Consider the following 19,865-nt stretch of genomic DNA (forward strand, 5'->3'; position numbering starts at 1 on the left):
AATGTAGATCCTCAAATATAGTAGTATGAACTAGAAGTTCATAAAGTATTGCATTTATAAAACATTACTAATGTCTGCCAGATGCAATTACTGACCCGAATGAGAATTTTTAATTCTTATATTCCAGCTAAAAATGCTCTCATTCTTAAGGACATGCTAAAAGCATGAGATTATGATCGGTTCCAAAAGAAAAGAAAAAAGAGCAAATGATCATGATGATCATACTAAGGAGGCATGAATTACAAAGAGGTTAAGACATAACTCTTTGACCCCTAAAGAGGTTTAAATGTCTGAAAGCAATAAAGAGATCTCGATATATTATGTCATAAAAGAAAATAGGATAGATAAAGGAATAAAATTGTCGACAATAATATTATTGATAATATCACATAATCATGTGAGGATCTTATATATAAACCTATTATGAGATACAGACAGAAAAATGGTTGGCCAACAGAAAAGAAAAGACACAATGTAATAGGGATTTGTGTATTCCTAGCCTATGCACTTGAAGTGTAATGCTAGTATTATGTAAATAGGCATTTGTACAATATAAAGAGAAATAAAATCTTGTGGTGGATTAAATTACATGTCTTATCAATTTGGCAGTCTAGTAATAAATGAAATTTTTTCATGTGCGTCTTAGAAATATATAACTATAACATATGACTTACTTTATAGTGAAATTTTATATGAATCCCTGAAGGATTCAAATCCTTATATAAATTCAAACGATCCAATATATGAATAGATATGGATCATAGTGTATGAAAATCCTTGAAGGATTTAAGTTTCTAAAAGCATACAATTAAGTTCTCAAGGACACTATTCAAGTAAGTCTCTATATGAGACATATGTGGTTAATATCTACTGAAGGAATGATATAAACATATTCCAACTTGTCTGTCTGTGAAAAGATTCAAAATGAGTTTGTTATCAGTATTATTTATGATGATAGTATGAAAACTCTTGATGAGTTTTCAAAAGTTGCGAATTACTTTTAAAAAAAGTTTGAAATGAAAGATTTCAGAAGAATACATATGGATAAGTCACATCCATTATGTGGATAAGCAACGTCCATTATATCTTTCGGTAGTTGCAAGATCTTTAGATATGGACTAAAGATCGATTTAGACCTCCAAAAGGTAATGAATAAACATTTGGTCTAGAAGTACCATATCTTAGTGTCACTGAAGCATTTATATGTCTATCTAGTTATACAAAATTTGAGCTATCATTTGCTGATTAGCATGATATAGTTCTTTATCAACATGAAGATGTTGGAATGAAGTTAAAAATATTCTTCATTACTTTAAAGATACCATGGAGGTAATATTATTTTATCTGGAAGTATCCAAGACTAATCTTAATGGCTATATAGATAAAGTATTCTTGTTTGATCCTCATGTCAAGAGATCATAGTATGATTCATGTGTGGATAAACCATAAAAGGACTATTCGTCTCATGATTTTCAGAAGATCATGAAATTCATATTTGACGTTTTTATCTCATTACAATATTTGGAAGGGTTGTTCGTTATATTAGACTTTGCAGGCTCGAAGATGTCAACTGATGTTGCCAAAAAGGGGGAGTTGATACACACTGTATTCTTTTTTCTTTATCTATGATTTTGTCCCACTAGATTTTCCTAGCAAGGTTTTTAATGAGGCAACATTGCATAATGTATCAATAAATGATGTACTCTTTTTCTTTCGCTAGGTTTTTGTCCCACAGGGTTTTTCCTAGTTGAAGTTTTTAACGAGGCACATTTATATATATTGGACATCTAAGAGTGAGTGTTATGAATTTAATAATATCTTTGTGAATGTCCATATATCTCCCATTATCTCCTATATCTCCTATAATCTCTAATATCTCCTATTATCTCTGTATCATACAATTATCTTATATTATTATGTAACCTATAGATTCTTTCAAAGGTATAAAGCTATGCCTATGAATAGAGGCCATGTATAATGTATTGAGCACACTTGAATGGAATGAGAAATACCCTCTCTTGTTGATCCTCTCTTTCTCTGTATGATTCTTCTCTCTATTTCTTCTTTATTTATAACATAATATAAATTTTCTTTAAACTGTCCATTTTGATCATATATATTAAAAGTTTACATATGAAAAATAATGATTGAATGTAGTATTTTAAAGATATCAACACACATTTATAACAAATATAATTTAACTGATTTTTTTAATATTTGATTTTCTAACTCTTTTATTTAGATTTTTTTTTGTTATTTGTGTATGTTCATTGTTGAAGATTAACACTAATTACCAGCACTGATTACTACTTACTAGTGCACCTTTAGCTTTCAAACACTTTAATCTAGTCAATTACAAGGCGGGTCTTAGTTAAACAATACAATGGTAAAACAGTTTAATTTCCAAATTACATATTTTAATTTGCTTTCAGACTGAAAAGCAGTCAATCTTGGTCTATTTAATTATATAATATATATATATATATATATAGATATGAATGTCCCCCACGAGCCATGGAAAAGTTATACAGGTATGGTCATTGTTCAACTTACTTTCAATATATAATTATATAATATAATATATGAGCCATCGGTAGATGCTTTGGAATTTCGTCAAAGATCTCAATAAATCTTATGTTTCACACTTTATGTACTTTTTTTTTTTTTGCCAATACACTTTATGTACTTTAAGATCAATGCCGTCAACATTTCGTTAGAATAGCAGTTGTGGGCTGTGGTCAACAAAACATTTAATGTAAGATCAGATTAAAAAAAGACGTTTGATGCATATATAATAAGATATATTATCTCCAGTACTTAATATAAGGCTCAATAACTAATTAAAAAATTTTAAAAATTACTAAATTATTTTAAAATATTTAACTTTATCAACTTTTCAAACTAATTTATTTTACTTATAAATTGATATATAATCTAATGTTACATATAAGTATTTTAGAAAGATCATGTAACATATGTTATAATTAAGTAATTTTTTAATTCTCCAAATTAATCAATTAGATCTTGTATTAAGGACTGGATGTAATTTCTTTTTGTGGAAGCTATTTAGTCATTATAAAAATTATTTACAAAATATATGTTATTGAGTTATTATGTGATCAAATGTCTTTAAAATTTAGGAAGATATGTAATGATATTGAATTTTGATGATAATCAATAGCAAAAGAATAATCAACAAATAGCTCATTATTCTGGAAGATAACATTAATTTAAAACTTTAGTAGGAAAATTGTTTATCCTTAATTTTTTTGGTTACCTTTGTTTTTTCATGTGAAGCATGAAATTGATGAAGAACTTCCTCATTTTCGCATAATTCAAAAGTGACTTATTCATTGGATAAACTTGTAGATTATATTGACCTAAGTTGATCACTGATACACAAAATTTTATCTTCATTAACTTCACAAGACCCTTTTGTTTTTACTATTACTATTAAATCAAATCTTAAACTTAAATATTCGCTCAAAAATCTTAAACTTAAATGCATAACATAAAATAAAGTGGATTAGGTCAGAACTCTTCTGCACGGTTTGGGAGAGCTTTTATTTAAAGTTCACATTGGTCTAATAAGCAATGCTTTATTGAACTTTGAAGTCAAGTTTCATTACTTCGATGGTTTTTGATATGAATTACTATGTTGGTACGGTGCCACTGAATTGCCAATGTGGCTTTGGGAATTAGGGTTCTCAAGAGACTTTTCAGAAATTTTTTTGGTCTTTTTTTTAATATATAAGGGACTTCGTACATTTCTAGAAGTAGCAATAATTACTTGTTTTTTAGTATTTTTAATTATGCAGAGAGAGATAAGACTACACTAATTTAATAAACTTAAAGGAATGCTAATTTTAGAAAATGACTGAAAATATGAGTGCTCTTTTTCTTTTTTTCCCCACTCAAACAAGAGAAGAGAATACAATTACAGTGTGTCTCATTTTAAAATAAGCTTTCTTACTTATGAGTTGTAATCAATACAATTATTTATATTTTTATAATATATTATTCTAACTTAATTGAAAAGAAAATTAAAGGGTTGCGTATCTTTTTTTTCCAGCATTATCAAAAATATTTTTAAAATATCAATCAAGTTCAAACTCTTCGAAATTTGAACAAATTGCCTATCTTTTTACTTGTAATCTTTTTACTGGTTTGAATAAATTTTGTTTTACATTATAGCTTAGTACTACAAAAGCTCCAATAAGAAAAGGGTGAAAGAAAATTTTGCATCTAAAATATTTTTCAAGCAACATTATTCACCTCAAAATACATATTGAGTAATTTTGTATCTGGAGTGTCAAAAGTATTATTTACACTAACCCATACACCATTAACTTTAGCGACCATTTTCTCTTACATAACTATCTGGCTGAGTTAGATTCGAGTATTATTGAGCTTAGTTAGAAGAAAGTTTTTTAAAGCATTTTTTGTATTTACACTAATTTGAATTCAAGAGTTCATGCTTAGACAATCAAAACTCCTCTCACCAAAGCCAACACAATGTTGGTGACTTTTTTTTTTTTAAGTTACACATAGATATTCTTCTATTGAAAACAATTCTATTTGAGACATTATGAGATAGTAAATGTGGACACTTCTCCCAATAGAGATTTGAACCTTAGTTTGATGATTTCACTAACAGCGGTTTATGTTTATGTTAAAAAAAAAAACTGAGTTTAAGGAATTTTGGAGAAAATATGCCTTTAACAACCGTAATAATAACAAAAGGAGAAAAAGTAGAAGAAATTTCTCATTTTCTTAAATAATTGGAGCTCCAGAGCAGAGGGGACCAGAGCTTACAAGATGAAGATCTAGAACAGTTGTTGCAATTATTCGGATTAAAAATAAGTTTAAATGTTGCCCTTTTCAGGGTGTGAAGCGTCATGATCTATTATTAAATGTTAATCATCATTTTTTTACCACAATATGATAATCACCATTTAATTTTTAAATTTTGTAGCTGGGTGTTAGAGTATTTTTGTTTTTGTTTTTGTTTTTTGGGTCATATATATTTTATATATGCTAAACATTCTCATGTCATCATCTTTTTCAGTTGGTCTCCTACGCGTGGCCACATTTAAGAAAGGATTTACGCCCTTTTTTTTTTTTAGATTATAGACCAACACACAGGTTAAAAAGAGACCCAGGCAAAAATGGGATTAAATAATAGGAAAAAATATTTGAAATTTAATTATTCCTCACTTCTCCAAGAAATAAGACACACCCGTAACATTATGATTCATTTACCCAACAACATCAAAATTTCTACTATAATATAAAAAGACTCCGATTTCAAATAATGCATTAGAACGAGTTCTTTTTATTTTTTGACCTGACCTATCATTTTATTTGTCAAACGTGGCATAAGTCTTTGAATAACGATTTTTTTTTTTGGATGAGAGAATAATGACCTTTTAAATTTTTGACTGGGGTTGCTTCTGTCATACTGCTCCCAACAAAGCAATAACTGATAGATCAGTGAGAGGTTTAATTAATGAATAATTTTTAATATTTTACATAAAGTAGCCGTCTTGGAGTATAATAACTAAGCCTTTATGCTCGCAAATATTTGGTTGAATAAATTAACCAATCACGCTCGATGACAACCGCTCCAAATTAATTAACAAGTGAAGTTTCACAGAAACAACAAATAAAACTCAAGAATAAAATAATATCATCAATCGCTTTAAACTAAAGTCATTGTACATATATATACATAATCCAAGTTCACTGATCTTGTGCTTCTCTATGCTAACACCAAATTTTAATTATTATAGCTTCCCAAAATGAACCCTAATTTTTCTCCTGTTGAATCAGTTCAACAATACCTTATTGAAGATGACCCTTCCCTCATGGCTCTCTTGAATGGCTTCTTCATGGACAACTCTACTGGGAATCTGAGCTATGGCGCTCCTTTGCCGGAGCTGCAGGGTGTTAGTAACACCAGTGGCACGGTGTTTTCTGGCGGGATTAATGATGACAACGTTATGAATCGGCCAGGTGGTTATGATAGGGCTGGTGGTAGTAACCCAGGATCTGTAGCGGGTGAAAAAAACGCGCCACATAGATGGAGGAATTACCAAGGCGTGAGGCGGCGACCGTGGGGGAAGTTTGCGGCAGAGATTTGGGAACCATGCAGGAATGGTGCGAGGACATGGCTGGGAACTTATGAGAGGGAGGAGGATGCAGCTTTGGCTTATGATAGAGCTGCTTTCAAGATGAAGGGTAGGAAATCAAACTTTTAATTAGATTTTTACCGGTAATTCTTAAAAGTTATTGCCAAAAGTGATATTTCCATTGGTGACATTAAAAAAGTCACAACTAAAACAGACTTTCAACATAGTACTGTCAATAAGGGTCAGGCTAAAGAGCTAGCCCTTGAAGAGCCAAGGTCTAAGAGAAGATTGACCCTTTAAAGCCTACAAACTTTAAAATTATTATATTATTAAAACCCAGCTCTCAGATGTATGGACTCAAGGCCTAAAAGAATTGGCTCTTTTATGTTATTTTTTAAAATTTAAATTCTTTTCAATTATTTTGAAATAAAAAAATGAAAAAATAAAAACTTCTAAAACTTTTTATTCAGATTATAACATTAGTAAAATAAATTAATGATGTAGAGAGAAAAACATCAAACACTAATAAACTATTATCCAAACTTTAAAAAAAAAAAAACCACATAAAATAAGAAAAGCAGAAAGATAAAAACTAAGCAATCAAAGATTAACAACATCAACAAGATTATTATCTTCATCTACATCACCATCATAAAAATCAACAATATTTGATTATTTTTCACTAGAGGTGGGCTTTTCTTTAGTGATAAAAATATCAAGGTTTTTGTTTTCATCACCTTTATCTAAAGTAGAACCATGTAATAGTAATTATAAGTACAAATAAGAGCCTAATCATTTGTTACAATAAGAGAATTTTCATGTTTTGTTAAGACATTTGAACTGACGGTAAAAAAAGATTCACTTGCTGCTGTAGTGATTGAAATGCTAAGGATATCAACTGCTATCCTTAAAAAAATTGGAAATTAATTTTAATTGTCCTTCATTCGTCCAAGATATCTAATTGTTTTCAATTACATGGATTAAGTGTTGGTTCTTCTGAATAATTTTCTAATTTAGACTCATCTATAAAAAAAAATTAATCCATAATTATATAAATATCTTCATAATAAAAAAAGACGGGCTTCAAAGAGCTAATCCCTTTATTTCTAAGTCCTAAAAAGCCAACTCTTTTAAGCCCAATTTCTTTTTAAACCTCCTAAAATACAAGTTCAGCCCTTCGCTTAAAACAACTTAAACAGGCTGAGCCCATCCGTTTTGACGGCTCTATTTCAACGGTAACTCTACTATTAAAAGTCTAACTTCTAATAATGATCCGAGATAATTGTTGCTAAAAGTGAAATTTTATTTTATTTTCACTGATAGCCAAGCACGATCTTCTTACTCCTTTTTTGTCATCATCACGAAGCTGAGGTCCTTAGCGGTAATAATATGGTCTTTTATCATGCGTGATTATATTAGTGTTATTTGAAAGGACTAATTCCCCCCTGTTTTAATTTCTTCCATGTTCCCCCCTCTATGAGTACTGTAATTGCATTGGTTCGCATTCTCGAGGGGAGAAAATTCTTATTTTCAAAATCTCTTCATATTTGGAGAGAAAATTATTGGAGGGAATGTGGTGGGTCACACTCCTCATTTTTCTACTCAAACTTTTTTCCCTCTCATTTAAATAAGAAAAAACTCTAATTCTCCATATTTTAATTTCTCCCCATGTTTGCATTCCTCGCAACTATCCTCCCACTGTTAAAATATACTCTCTGATCTTATATATAGATAATTTCATTACTTGTATCTTATATATAAGATCGGGAAAACTATATGTGTGTGCAAGTAGACATGCATAATTAATTATGAAGATGTGATGTATCCAACATGTTGAAGCATATTTCGCCATGTAATCCGCACATTAATTTGGTACTCTCTAAGTGTGAGCATCACTTTTTTTTTTTTTTTTTTGGGGATTAAGGCAAAATGATATTAAGAAGTCAAAAGTTTTACATAGCAGTATAGCACAAAAAGATAAAGGACAAATAGAATTGCTAAAAAGATAAGGACATAACTTTAACAAATTTATGAGAAAAATCCCGGAGTAATGACAAAATTTTCTACTACTACAAAAAATAACTTTTACTGCGATTAAAAAGAACTTTTCACAATGGCTTTTATAGACACAATGAATACTGTCAATGTAAAAAGAATAGTCTTTCACGGCGATTACTAATTTCATTGTAGTTACTAGAAAATAATCGCTGTGGAAAGTATTCAATAAGCAGAAAGAATAATCTTTCACGGCGATTACTAATTTCATTGTAGTTACTAGAAAATAATCGCTGTGGAAAGTATTCAATAAGCAGTGTTTATGGGGGCTCACTTTCACGGCAGTTATATATTCAACCATAGTGAAAACTGTCATCAAATGTTCAATTTTTTTTAATTATATATAAATTTTTTCAATTCATATATAATCTCCTTGCAATACCAAACCAAACCGACTAATTCTGGCTAGCAAAACGGACCAAAAGAATGTAAAACCAATTCAAAGCTAAAACAAAATTTTTCTTTAAAATAAAATCCAACTAAAATTCAATAAATTCAATGCTAAAACTCAAATTGAACACTAAGATAACAAAAGTTTTCTTTCATGGAAAAAAAACTAAAGTTGTCGATCCTTATTCAACTGAACTTAATAGGCAACAATCTAAGCAATCCATAGTTTAACTAAAGCTGATAAACAATAAACTAAAAAATCTATATTCAATTATTAGTACCAAAATTTTGAACTTCAGAATATTTATCAACCCCTATTGTCAAGTAATGTTCTTGACAAAACATCCTTCATTGAGTTGATTTCATCATGTTATGGATGATAAATGGAGAGAATCTGCAGGGACACAGATAACTGAGCATCACATATTTCAACATAATGTCCCAATTTTCTGCCATCTTTGATGACAAAGAGAAGCTCACATGAGCTCTCATTTTATTCGTCTTTCTCTCACCAACAACAGTTCATCTCCTCAACAACATAGCTAGACTAGACACAATGCAGTCATATATCCGTGCCCTCTCTCTCTACATGCGTATATCGTGTCTACATTCAGGGGGCCATCTAGAACCTCTGACTAGCAGCAGTAAAGAAGACGGACACACAGATTTTTTCTAACAAAAAACAAGTCATAAATTAGAATTAATAAGATAAAAACAAAATAAACCCCAGTTTTATAAAATAGGAGCATCAAAGTTCAAAAAGAATATAAGAGACATTACCCAAAAAAATATATGAAATGTTATCTAAAAATAATACATAAAATGAAAATCAGAAAAAGAATTAGTCAATATAATAAGATTTTATGCAATGACATGCATTATTAAAGTGGAAAAGAAATTACAGCTTGTTTTGGTAATGATTTTCAGCTTGAAGCCTATAAGTTTCACCAAGTATCTTGGCAAATTCCTTGAATTAATGCATATAATTGAGTAAATTATACACCTTACAATTTTAAATATAGTAGCAAGTTTTTTAAATTTATCTTAATTCATTTTTGTTTAAAATTCAGTTTATCTTAATTTATCCCATGTTTAACAAAAGCACATAAGGAAATTAACAACTATCCCATTTTTTGGATTCCTAAAAGTTTACCAATGAACATACGTACATAAACAACTATAATTAGCAAATTAACAAGTCATGAGGGAATTAACAACAATACATTTGCAGCATATAAATTAGGAACATAAGTTTGTTACGTATACTATGTTTGCACCACAAGATTAAAAGGATTTAATGGCTTGGTTGCATCATACTTTTTGGAGTGTGAAGAGGCATTATGTGTTCAAACCCCTGACTACCTATTTCTAAGGCTAGCCGCGAGCATTGGAGTTGATTTTTTTTTCTTTTGAAAAATAATATCAAAGGCATTTTGATCATTTTACATAAAATTATAATCTTTTTATTCTTAGATACTAAATTGAAATTTCAGAACTATTAGGCATCGATATCAAAATTGCTATAGTAATCCATGAATGAAATTTTAATCCCTCTAAAATATCTTTTTATGTCGAGGAGACTTGTGGTGGCTCTACTTTTATTCTTTCATTTGTTTAGTTCCTATTCAGCCTCTCTCTCCTCTCATGAATTTTGGCGTTTTCTAATTTCTCACATTTCAGTCCCAATCTGGGCCACTATATGTAGTGGGACATATCGATTTCAAATCTAAACCTAAATACATTGTTTTTAGCTTGATTATGATATGAAGATAATTACGTCGAACAAATTCTTCTTGAATAGCCTAAACATTTCAGAAATGAAAGACTTTATATTCTACTTTGCAATATTATTCAAAATGTTTCAAAATAAATAATTAATAACATTTAAGACATTCAAATATTAAAATATCCAAAAATAAGTTTTTATTTATAGAAGAAAATCCAGTTACACTATTTATGAACTGTTGATAGGTTACATTTTTATCATAATTAAATTTTATTAGGAAAATCACAATTAAATCTATCAGAAATACTAAAATTCAAATTGATGCTTATATTTTTAATAAATTCATAATAAGATCATTAACTAGAGATTTCATAATCCAGTTAAATGAACACGTTAGTTTTCGTTGTCTTTTTGAAGCCATCCCTTTTTCTTTCCCCAAAACCACCGCTATTGATCGATGATCAGCCGCAAGTGGGGTAGTCACCGGAGCACCAATTGCCGACTGCTATCAGCAGAGGTGGCTTCAGGAAATAAATGAGATGAAATTGAGAAGCAATGTGGTCATTTAACAAAATTTTGAAATCCCTAATTAGTTCTCTTTGGCTTGAAAAAGAATATGTTAAAAATACATATTTGAATTTAAATTTTGATAACAAAAGTTGCTTTTTTAAAAGGAAAAAAGAGGGCTGAAGGAATTTTTTAAAAAAATTAATACTCGCATTGGTCCTAAATATTAAAGCTACTGGAAAGTTTGTTTTGATTTTAAATATAAAATTATAATCCGCTTTATTTTTCAAATTTATAATTTTTTTCTCAAATATCAATTTCACATATTAAGGAGATTTTCCATCAGTAATTTAAATACAAATAATTAAAGGGGTATTTTGAAAAACAGTAACACGCTTTTCTTAAATAAATAAATTAATTTTCCCAATCTTTTATAAATTAGTTATTTAAATTTTATATCCAATAATCCAAAGGAATAATAAAACATAACTTAAAACACTCTTTGCTGATCCGAAGGTTACGTGAAAAGTTTGGCTGTTTAGGTGAAAATTTTGACCACGTGATGTTACAAAATAATGGTGTTGTTTCTGTTGTGGAGGCCATATGCTATTTTTTCTCGCGGGGTAGCTATTAAATATTAATATTTCTTATATCTTTACACGTGTATAATTTTCTTTTTCTTAAAACTTAATATTTCTCTGTTTTTCTTTTTCTATTCAAGTAAAACTAAATATTCTCATATCTTTGTCTTCATGTATAATTTTCTCTCTTTACACGTGATGACGGATGATTTTATTCAAAAGTATTAAACACACACAAAAAATGGGATTAAGCAAAAATAGAAATAAATCATTTTTCTTTAACCTTTCCAGATCGCGGGATTGTACTATTTTTCATCACCTTCAACATTCTTTTTTTTAATGATGATATAATTAGAAGTTAAAATAATTTCAGCAAACCTCATTCTCTTCCAATAAAAAAAGTTCAGATAAAAATAGTAATAGAAATATTACTTTCTCCTATTCTTTGCGTAAGCTATATTTTCTCACATGGGATTGGTCTTATATATAATTAAGCAATATTTTATATTTGTCTAAAAATTTAATCCCCCCCCTTTTTTTTCATTTTTACCCAATTACTAGTTATTCTTCTGGTCCTATTTATAGGGTAAAGAGAGAAGATATTTTTGATCCTATTTATAAGGTATTGAGAGAAATTTTTTTATATGGATGTACAATTTTTCCTCCATTTATTATTGTGTTGACTTTGTTTATATGAGATATAATGTATATTAAATAGGAATAAAGTTAAAAACTTGTTGAATTTTAAATGACAGTTAATGAAGTTTAATTTTTTTCTTAATCCGTATGAAATATATTGAAAGTGACTTATAAATAGGAACAGAAAAATATATGTTTTAGTCATTTCTTTTCTTTCCCGTCTTCTCTCTTGCTCGTTATCTTCATAAATAATAATATATTTGAGAAAAAAAATTACATTTCTTATATATTTATTATTTTTAACTAATTTTAATAATCGTCATTTACTTAATTGTTATTTATATACAGAGGACTAGAGTGAGTAAATATTAAATAATGACAAGCGGTCAGATGCATTCCGCACATTTCCAAGAAAAGACGTCCTTAAAGAGGTGCGTCCTAACGCTGTAAAAGCTAGATTCTAAGAATTTAATTTGTCTTTTTTCTTTGAAAAAATAGTAAATAAAAACCCCTCAATACGTGAAATTGTGATTTGAGATTCTTAATTTGAAAAATAGTAAATAGAGACCCGGTCTCATATTTCAAATATGAATACTTGGTGAAATGTCTGAAATACCCCTCAGTCAAGTTGTGATTTGATCTACTGAAATTGTCATTCACTAAAGTGAACTTGTCATTTTCTATAGTCAATTTGTCATTTGGTATATTCTCAGCCAAGTTGTGATTTGGTTTATTGAAGTTGTTACTCGCTAAAATAAATTTGTTATTTTCCATAGTAAACTTGTCGCTTGGCTGAGGGGCATTTTAGACATTTCATCAAAATATCATATTTGCAATATGGGACCAGGTATTTATTTACTATTTTTCAAATTAAGAGTCCCAAATTACAATTTCACATATTTGGGGGTCTTTCTTTGTCATTTTTTTTGTTGCTTAAAAGCAAGGCATCCAAATTAATTTAATGTTTGAATAAAGAGGCTTTTAAAACCTTTGCTGGTGATTTAATTTGATGCCTTTGTCATACTGCTTAACCAATAAAACCAAATATTTCTTTAAAATATTCTTATCTTATTTAAATATCAAAGATAAAATAAATTAAAATATTATATTTAAGATTAAAACTAACTTTCTAAACAAACTAGTTCTGGCTCTTATTACAGTTATGAGCATTATTGTACGCATCACTATAGTGAGATCTACGTCATCTAAATATCTATTGAATTTTTTTAAAAAAAGTATAAAATATTAAATCTGGATTATTTATATTAAATCTAAACAGTCCAGATTTTGTGATGAGCACCAAAAGTACTTCGTTCCCCAACTAGTTTCTATATTTTGGATCAGAATTATTAATGTAATTAATATCACAAATAAAGAAACCATCATAGCAAGTAATAGTTAAGCCTTTATGCTCACAAATAAATAATGTTTGAATTAACCAATCAGACGCGTCCACGACAACTCCGAATTAACAATTGAAGTTTCATGGAAACAACGAACACAATAATTAAATGGCATAATCGCTTTTTAAAAAAATTCACTATGCATACATATATAAATATCCAACCCAAGTTTCACTAATCCTGCGTTTCTATACTACCACCAAAACTTAATCAACTTCTCAAAAATGAACTCTAATCATTCTCCCTTCGAATCATCATTTCAACAATACCTGATCGAAGAAGACGATCCTTCCTCCTCCATGGCTATCATGAATGGCTTCTTCACTGGCAGCAACAGTACTTCGAATCTGGACTTTGACATGGCTTTGCCGGAGCAGGGTGTTAGCAGCTCCACTGGCACAGTGTTTTCCGGCGAGAATGACAACCCTATGAAACCAGGTGATGATGACAGAATGAACGGTAGTGACGCGGGATCTGTGGCGCGTGAAGGGAACGCGCCACCAAGATGGAGGAAATACAGAGGTGTGAGGCGGCGGCCGTGGGGGAAGTTTGCTGCTGAGATCCGGGACCCGAATAGAAACGGTGCAAGGACATGGCTGGGAACTTTTGAGAAGGAAGAGGATGCAGCTCTGGCTTATGATAGAGCCGCTTTCAAGATGCATGGTAGAAAAGCCAAGCTCAATTTTCCTCACCTCATTGGGTCGGAGCCACCGCCGGAGCCGGCAGCAAGAGCGGTGGCTGGACAGAAAGGGTACAGCTCGCCGGAACCTTGGCCGCCGTCAAACCATACATCTGAGGATGATGGATCTGAAGGGCCAAGCAAGAAGAAGAGCCTGACTAAACTATTGAACAAGTTAGCAGCAAATAGAAGCCATGTCAGATTGGGTTGATATGAGGAACTCTATCCGGTTCTGTGCTTGTTCTTCATCATTTAGTTCTGAAGAAAACGTCAAAAGATGAATTCATTTATGATTTATGGTACTCTTTTTTTAAATTAATTAACATATAATTTTTTTTCTACTCATAAATACCCTCCTATTAAAACAATCCTGTTTAAGATACTGTTCCACGTTAAACATGAGTCTTTCTTTCTTCCTTTTTCCCATCTGCAAAGCAACTCTTTTAGAAGTTGGCTTCAGAGAGAACAGAAATGATCGTACACATCCACGTGTTGCTACACAAAAGACTTCAATTATTCAATATAGCTCTTCAACAAAATAAGAAAGACAGATAATAAAGATAATACATAGGCAAATTTTACATGTGATGTAACCGCGGGGACAAAAACATTGTTTAACGTAACCATTACAGCGGCAGACAGCTGTACAACGCTGGGATGCAGGACATCGATTTTCGAATAAAAGCATCTTAATTTTTTTTTTGCCAACAAATAAAAACATCTCAATCATGCTCCTTAACTTTTTTTTGTTGGCTCTTATGCTATATTATAAATTTTTTTGTTAGTTCTTATGCTATATTATACTACCTCTGTTCCTAATTATAAGATCTTATTTATAGATTATAAACGAGGTCTCATAATTAGGACTTTATAAATGAGGTTTTATAATTAGAACCAGAGATAATATTATCTACTATCTGAATTTAAATTGAATTGATTTCAAATGAAAAAATATTGACCAGTATAATTTTTTATTGACAAAATTTAAATTCACAACCTTTATTTAATTTAAGGATTATTAAATCTCTTAATGTATGCCCATTATGCTTGTTAATTTATTTACTTATTTGATCACGAAGGCAAGGGAAAAAAAAAAAAAGAAAGAGAGAGAGAGCATGAAAAAAGAAAGGAGAAAGGCCCAATGATTCCTCTTAGATTGTACTGGATAGGAATGAGAATAGACCAAGTTAAACTAGACTTTAACTAAATAGATCTGGACTTGCAAATAAATATCTAAAACTCAAGCCTGAGCCTACATATAGGGTTTTTTTAGGCTTAAATCTGAGCTTTCAAAGGGCCCAACAAGACTTGAAGCATGATTAAAGGCCTACTTAAAATGTGGGCCTTTAGATAGGCTTAAAAAATATATGTCTCCAAATTCATATATAAGACTTCAAATCTATTTAAAAACTTGCGTCATATCTTAAAAGTCTAGAATATATTCTCACTTGCAATATAAGAGTTCAGCGAAAAACACAGATAAAGGAAGAGGAAGTACGCTATGAGCAATCAAAAAGACGAGAGGTAGAGGTGCATGATTGATAAATGAAGCAGATTGATCCTATGTAGGAGTATTGTGATATGAAACTCATGATCAAACTAGAGTTTATAATTTTGTAAATAATTTATAAAATTAATTTATATTAAAAAAAACCTAAATAGGCCAAGCCCGTTTGCTTAAATAAGCCTATAAATAGATCAAAATATAAGCTTGACCTATTTACTAAATCGGTTAGACTAAACTTTATATAGGCTAAACTAAAGATTCTTGATGCTTTCATTCCATGGGTGGCCTAGATGAGGAATATTTTTGGAGGATCTCCAAAACTGCTCGTAGTTCTTTGGTTTTTAACCTTTGTTAAGTTGGAAGCTAGCTAGGATTTTATCCTAGTTGTATTTTTCTCAAGCTCCAATTTACCTATGTAACTAAAAAAAAAAAATACTTTATAAGATTAAGAGATCAAAGGCCATTTAATTGTCTATTTTTTTTAATAGGAGGATACATAGAAAAAAAATTTTCCTTCATAATCTATACCATATCTTTATTTTTTTTTTTTTGTTGATATCGGAAAAAACGTTTTTGAACAAATTTTTTTTATAGAATTCCCAACTAGCTTTTATATTAAGAACTAGAAGTAGTAATTACATTCACATTAGTCTACGTTCAAAGCAATGTTTCATATAATTTTTCTACTAGTTGAAGTAATGTTTAACAAAATTTTTGTAGGCACGCAATCACTTATCTTCACCGATTTGGTTGGTGTAGTAACAAGAATAACACTGTAATAAATGAGGGAAACGTATAATATAAATAGATAAAGAATTAGTGGTATCCGCACCATATTATAATTTAAAATCTCAAAGCTTAATTATTTATAAGTTATTTCACATTTGTATATTATATTATGAAACTCAGTTCTATTCGATGAGACCTTTTTTTTCTTTTTTCATTTAAACCTATCTTTAGACATTCTAACAAGAGCATGTCCACCCCAACTTATATTTAGTATTTACCCATTAAAAGCGACAACGGTCAAATCGCAGCTAAAGTCAACAGAAACTTGATTTAAGCTCGCTATTAATACTTCACGCCCTGTTTAATTTCTTGTATTGAAGATAATTTTTTCTTTTCCAAAATAAAAAAACTTATTTGATGGTTGATTATTTCAATTAAGTGTTTATATAAAACAAAAACTAGAAATCTGTTTTCAAAATTGGAAAAACTCAACAATGTTTATACGTTTTTTTAATTGCTTTCGGTCTTGTTATTTTTTTTTTTTTGAGAAAATTACACACAGGTCCCATAGAGAAGAATTAATTCAGATAAAGTTTTTGGAAATCTCCAATATCTTTCCAACTTCCCAGGGACTTGTGTGTAATAAATTGCAATTGTAAAAAGTCTATTATACCCTTATTGATTAAAAAAGAAAAAATAGAGGGAAAGCTTCAGTTTGTGCGGTGGTGCTGCATGTATGAGGAAGAGGAGCTTCTGAAAAAAGGAACGGAGGTCTGTGCTGGTGCTCCATTATTCCAGGCAAGCTACAATTTTTCTTCATCTTCTTTGTAGGTCTCATCAGTAACAAGATTTCTTTTCTTTCATACACAACCAATCTCAAGTTTAATGTTGGTTTGAAAAGTTGATTGGCTGCGGGTGTGTGGGTATTAAGGATGTGATTTAACTCACTTGAACTATCAAGGAAAGCTCATTTTAGTCATATATAGTTTTAATCATCTTAGGTGTGGTTTTGTTATGTGTGGTTAGGGTTATAAAGCAATGCTATGTTTTTGGGTGAATGATGCTCTGTTTGTTGGCGATTGATGGTGTGTTGCTGATGAAAAAGAATGAAAATGATAGATTTTTACTGTTATAACCCCTTGTAATGCGATGGTTAAATGTCTTGCTAATGGGTCCATTGAAGGTTGTTAATGTAATTGTATGACTTGTTATTGACGAGTGATTGTGACAGGTTGATATGAAGGATGACAATTTCAAGTGAGAAGCATTTGTTTTGTTACCTCCATATAGGGGGACAATTTATTGATGGTATAAAAGGTGAAATGCAGTATGTTGGAGGTGGTGTGAGAACAAAAATGATAAAGAAAGGCACATCATATAAAGAATTTAGAACAATAGTAGCATCAATTATGGGAAAAGAAAGCAATGGAAGGGTTATCAAATTCACAGTAACCTTTAATGAGTGTACATTTGTGGACCTTATAGATAAAATGTAAATTTAGTGTAGTTCCATTGTACACATACATCAAGTGGTAAATGACATCTGATTGTAATATGATATAATACCATATTTGTATTTTGATGTACTTGTTAATAGGTGTAATGGACTTGTTATCAGACACTATGGAGGTTATCATTAGCAGTCTAAATTATGTTACTGATATAAAGTGACAGTTTCTCCTACTTACAGTGGTCAATGATTTCTTAACACATGATATTATGAAAACGCTAAAAAGAATTGGTTTTGATAAACTGTCAATTAATGCCTGCTCATTACTTGTCATTCACTACTGTCAAGGTTGTTAATGCCTGCTGATTACTTGTCATTCACTACTGTCAAGGTTGTTAATACCTGTTGATTACTTGTCATTCACTACTGTCAAGGTTGTTAACGCCTGCTGATTACTTGTCATTCACTACTATCAAAGTTGTTCCTTTTTTTTTTGTTTCCTTTTTGCAGAGAGATTGTTTCTACTAAGTTCTTTGTGGAGTGAAGCTAGCACTATTTGACAAAAACGACAAAATTGACAAGGAAGTCACATGACTTGAAGGTTGGATGCTTGTGGTGGGTTGTAACTCATAGGAACAACCTGTATAGTGATCAAGTGCTGTCTTTGCTATGAGGAAACTCCCAAAGCAAGAGGAAGAAATAAACAACCAGTATATATTGTATTTAGTTTTTTCATTTGACAGCATAATGATAGCCGCATGTAAACATCACATTTTGTTTTTTTTTTTCATTTGATAGCATAATGACAGCTGAAAGTAAAGTTTAGATTTTGTTTTTTTATTTGACCATATAATGATAGCTGAATGTTAAGTTATGTTAATATGATTGGCATCGTTTCCTAGTTATGAAGTTGTTGTAATGGCATTCATGTGTTTTGATAACCACAAAATTCCTTATTCCAAACCCGAATCATGTCTAGAAATGAAGACTTAATAAAAGTGGATAAACAAATGCTAACCATGATGACATGATAGGTATATATCACAATCCTCTCTGCCAGATCCATTTACAACCTCAACGGTATCTATTGACAACCTGAGGGGAAGTGCTTAATAACCTTAGTAGTGCCCCTGACAATTCACTATATGGGATGCCACGGCTTTTTAAAAAATTATATTATTAGCACATATGATGAACTTAACAATATAATGGGAGGCATTTGAAGTCATTAACAACTTTAAATAAACCCAGCAGGATTACATCACATTTTTATTGCAGATATTCATTTACAACCTCAACGGCGGTTGTTGACAACATGAGAAGAAGTGGTTAACAACCTTAGCAGTGCCCCTGACAACTCACTCTATTGGATACCACAGCTTCTAAAAAAATTGTATTATCAGCACACATAATGACCTTAACAATATAATGTGAGGCATTTTGAAGTCATTAACAATTGTAACTGAACCAAATAGGATTATAGCATATTTTTATTGTAGAGATTCATTTACAAACTTAATGACAGCTGTTGACAACCTGAGGAGAAGTGGTTAAAAACCTGGGCAGTGCCCTTGACAACTCACACTGTGGGATATCATAACCTCAACATAGCATCAAATTATAACCAAATGATATCATGTTACAACTTTAACTCAACAATCATGTGTTAAGAAATCATTGAACATTGCAAGTAGGAGAAATTATCACTTTATATCAGTAACATAATTCAGACTACTAATGAAAACCTCCACAGCGTCTAATAATAAGTCCATTACAGCCTATTGACAAGTATATCAAAATACAGATATGATATTATATCAGATTACAACCAGATGTCATTTACCACTTGATATATCTGTACAATATAACTACACCAAATTTACAACCCATTCAAAAAAGCACACAGGTTGCATGTGTGGATAATGACGGATAACTTGAGGTGTGGGTTATAATATTTACAAAACAATTATGTCACAAGTATTCACAAAAAGAAATATAAACAAGCCACCAACAAAGCTCAACTTGGATTGGAGTTCTGGCAAGTCTTTACAGTATAGCCTAGCTTATG

At 30.5% G+C, this 19,865-nt stretch overlaps 2 protein-coding genes across 2 annotated transcripts; both read left to right on the forward strand.

Moving 5' to 3' along the window:
* Nucleotides 1-5,801: 5,801 nt before the first annotated feature.
* On the forward strand, nucleotides 5,802-6,260 carry LOC114711086 (ethylene-responsive transcription factor ERF115-like). Its single transcript, XM_028895440.1, has one exon. It carries the CDS (start codon nucleotides 5,802-5,804, stop codon nucleotides 6,258-6,260), a length of 459 nt encoding a protein of 152 aa, XP_028751273.1.
* Nucleotides 6,261-13,656: 7,396 nt separating this feature from the next.
* On the forward strand, nucleotides 13,657-14,322 carry LOC114711087 (ethylene-responsive transcription factor 1-like). The gene has a single exon (XM_028895441.1). The coding sequence runs from the start codon at nucleotides 13,657-13,659 to the stop codon at nucleotides 14,320-14,322; it is 666 nt and encodes a 221-aa protein (XP_028751274.1).
* Nucleotides 14,323-19,865: the final 5,543 nt, after the last annotated feature.

The sequence above is a fragment of the Neltuma alba genome, unplaced genomic scaffold (genome assembly GCF_004799145.2).
Source record: "Neltuma alba isolate B1F8T4 unplaced genomic scaffold, ASM479914v2 tig00011277_pilon, whole genome shotgun sequence".
Taxonomy (NCBI): Eukaryota; Viridiplantae; Streptophyta; class Magnoliopsida; order Fabales; family Fabaceae; genus Neltuma; species Neltuma alba.

Coding starts and splice junctions, on each gene's coding strand:
- LOC114711087 (XM_028895441.1), top strand. CDS start 13,657: ATGAACTCTAATCATTCTCCCTTCGAATCATCATTTCAACAATACCTG.
- LOC114711086 (XM_028895440.1), top strand. CDS start 5,802: ATGAACCCTAATTTTTCTCCTGTTGAATCAGTTCAACAATACCTTATT.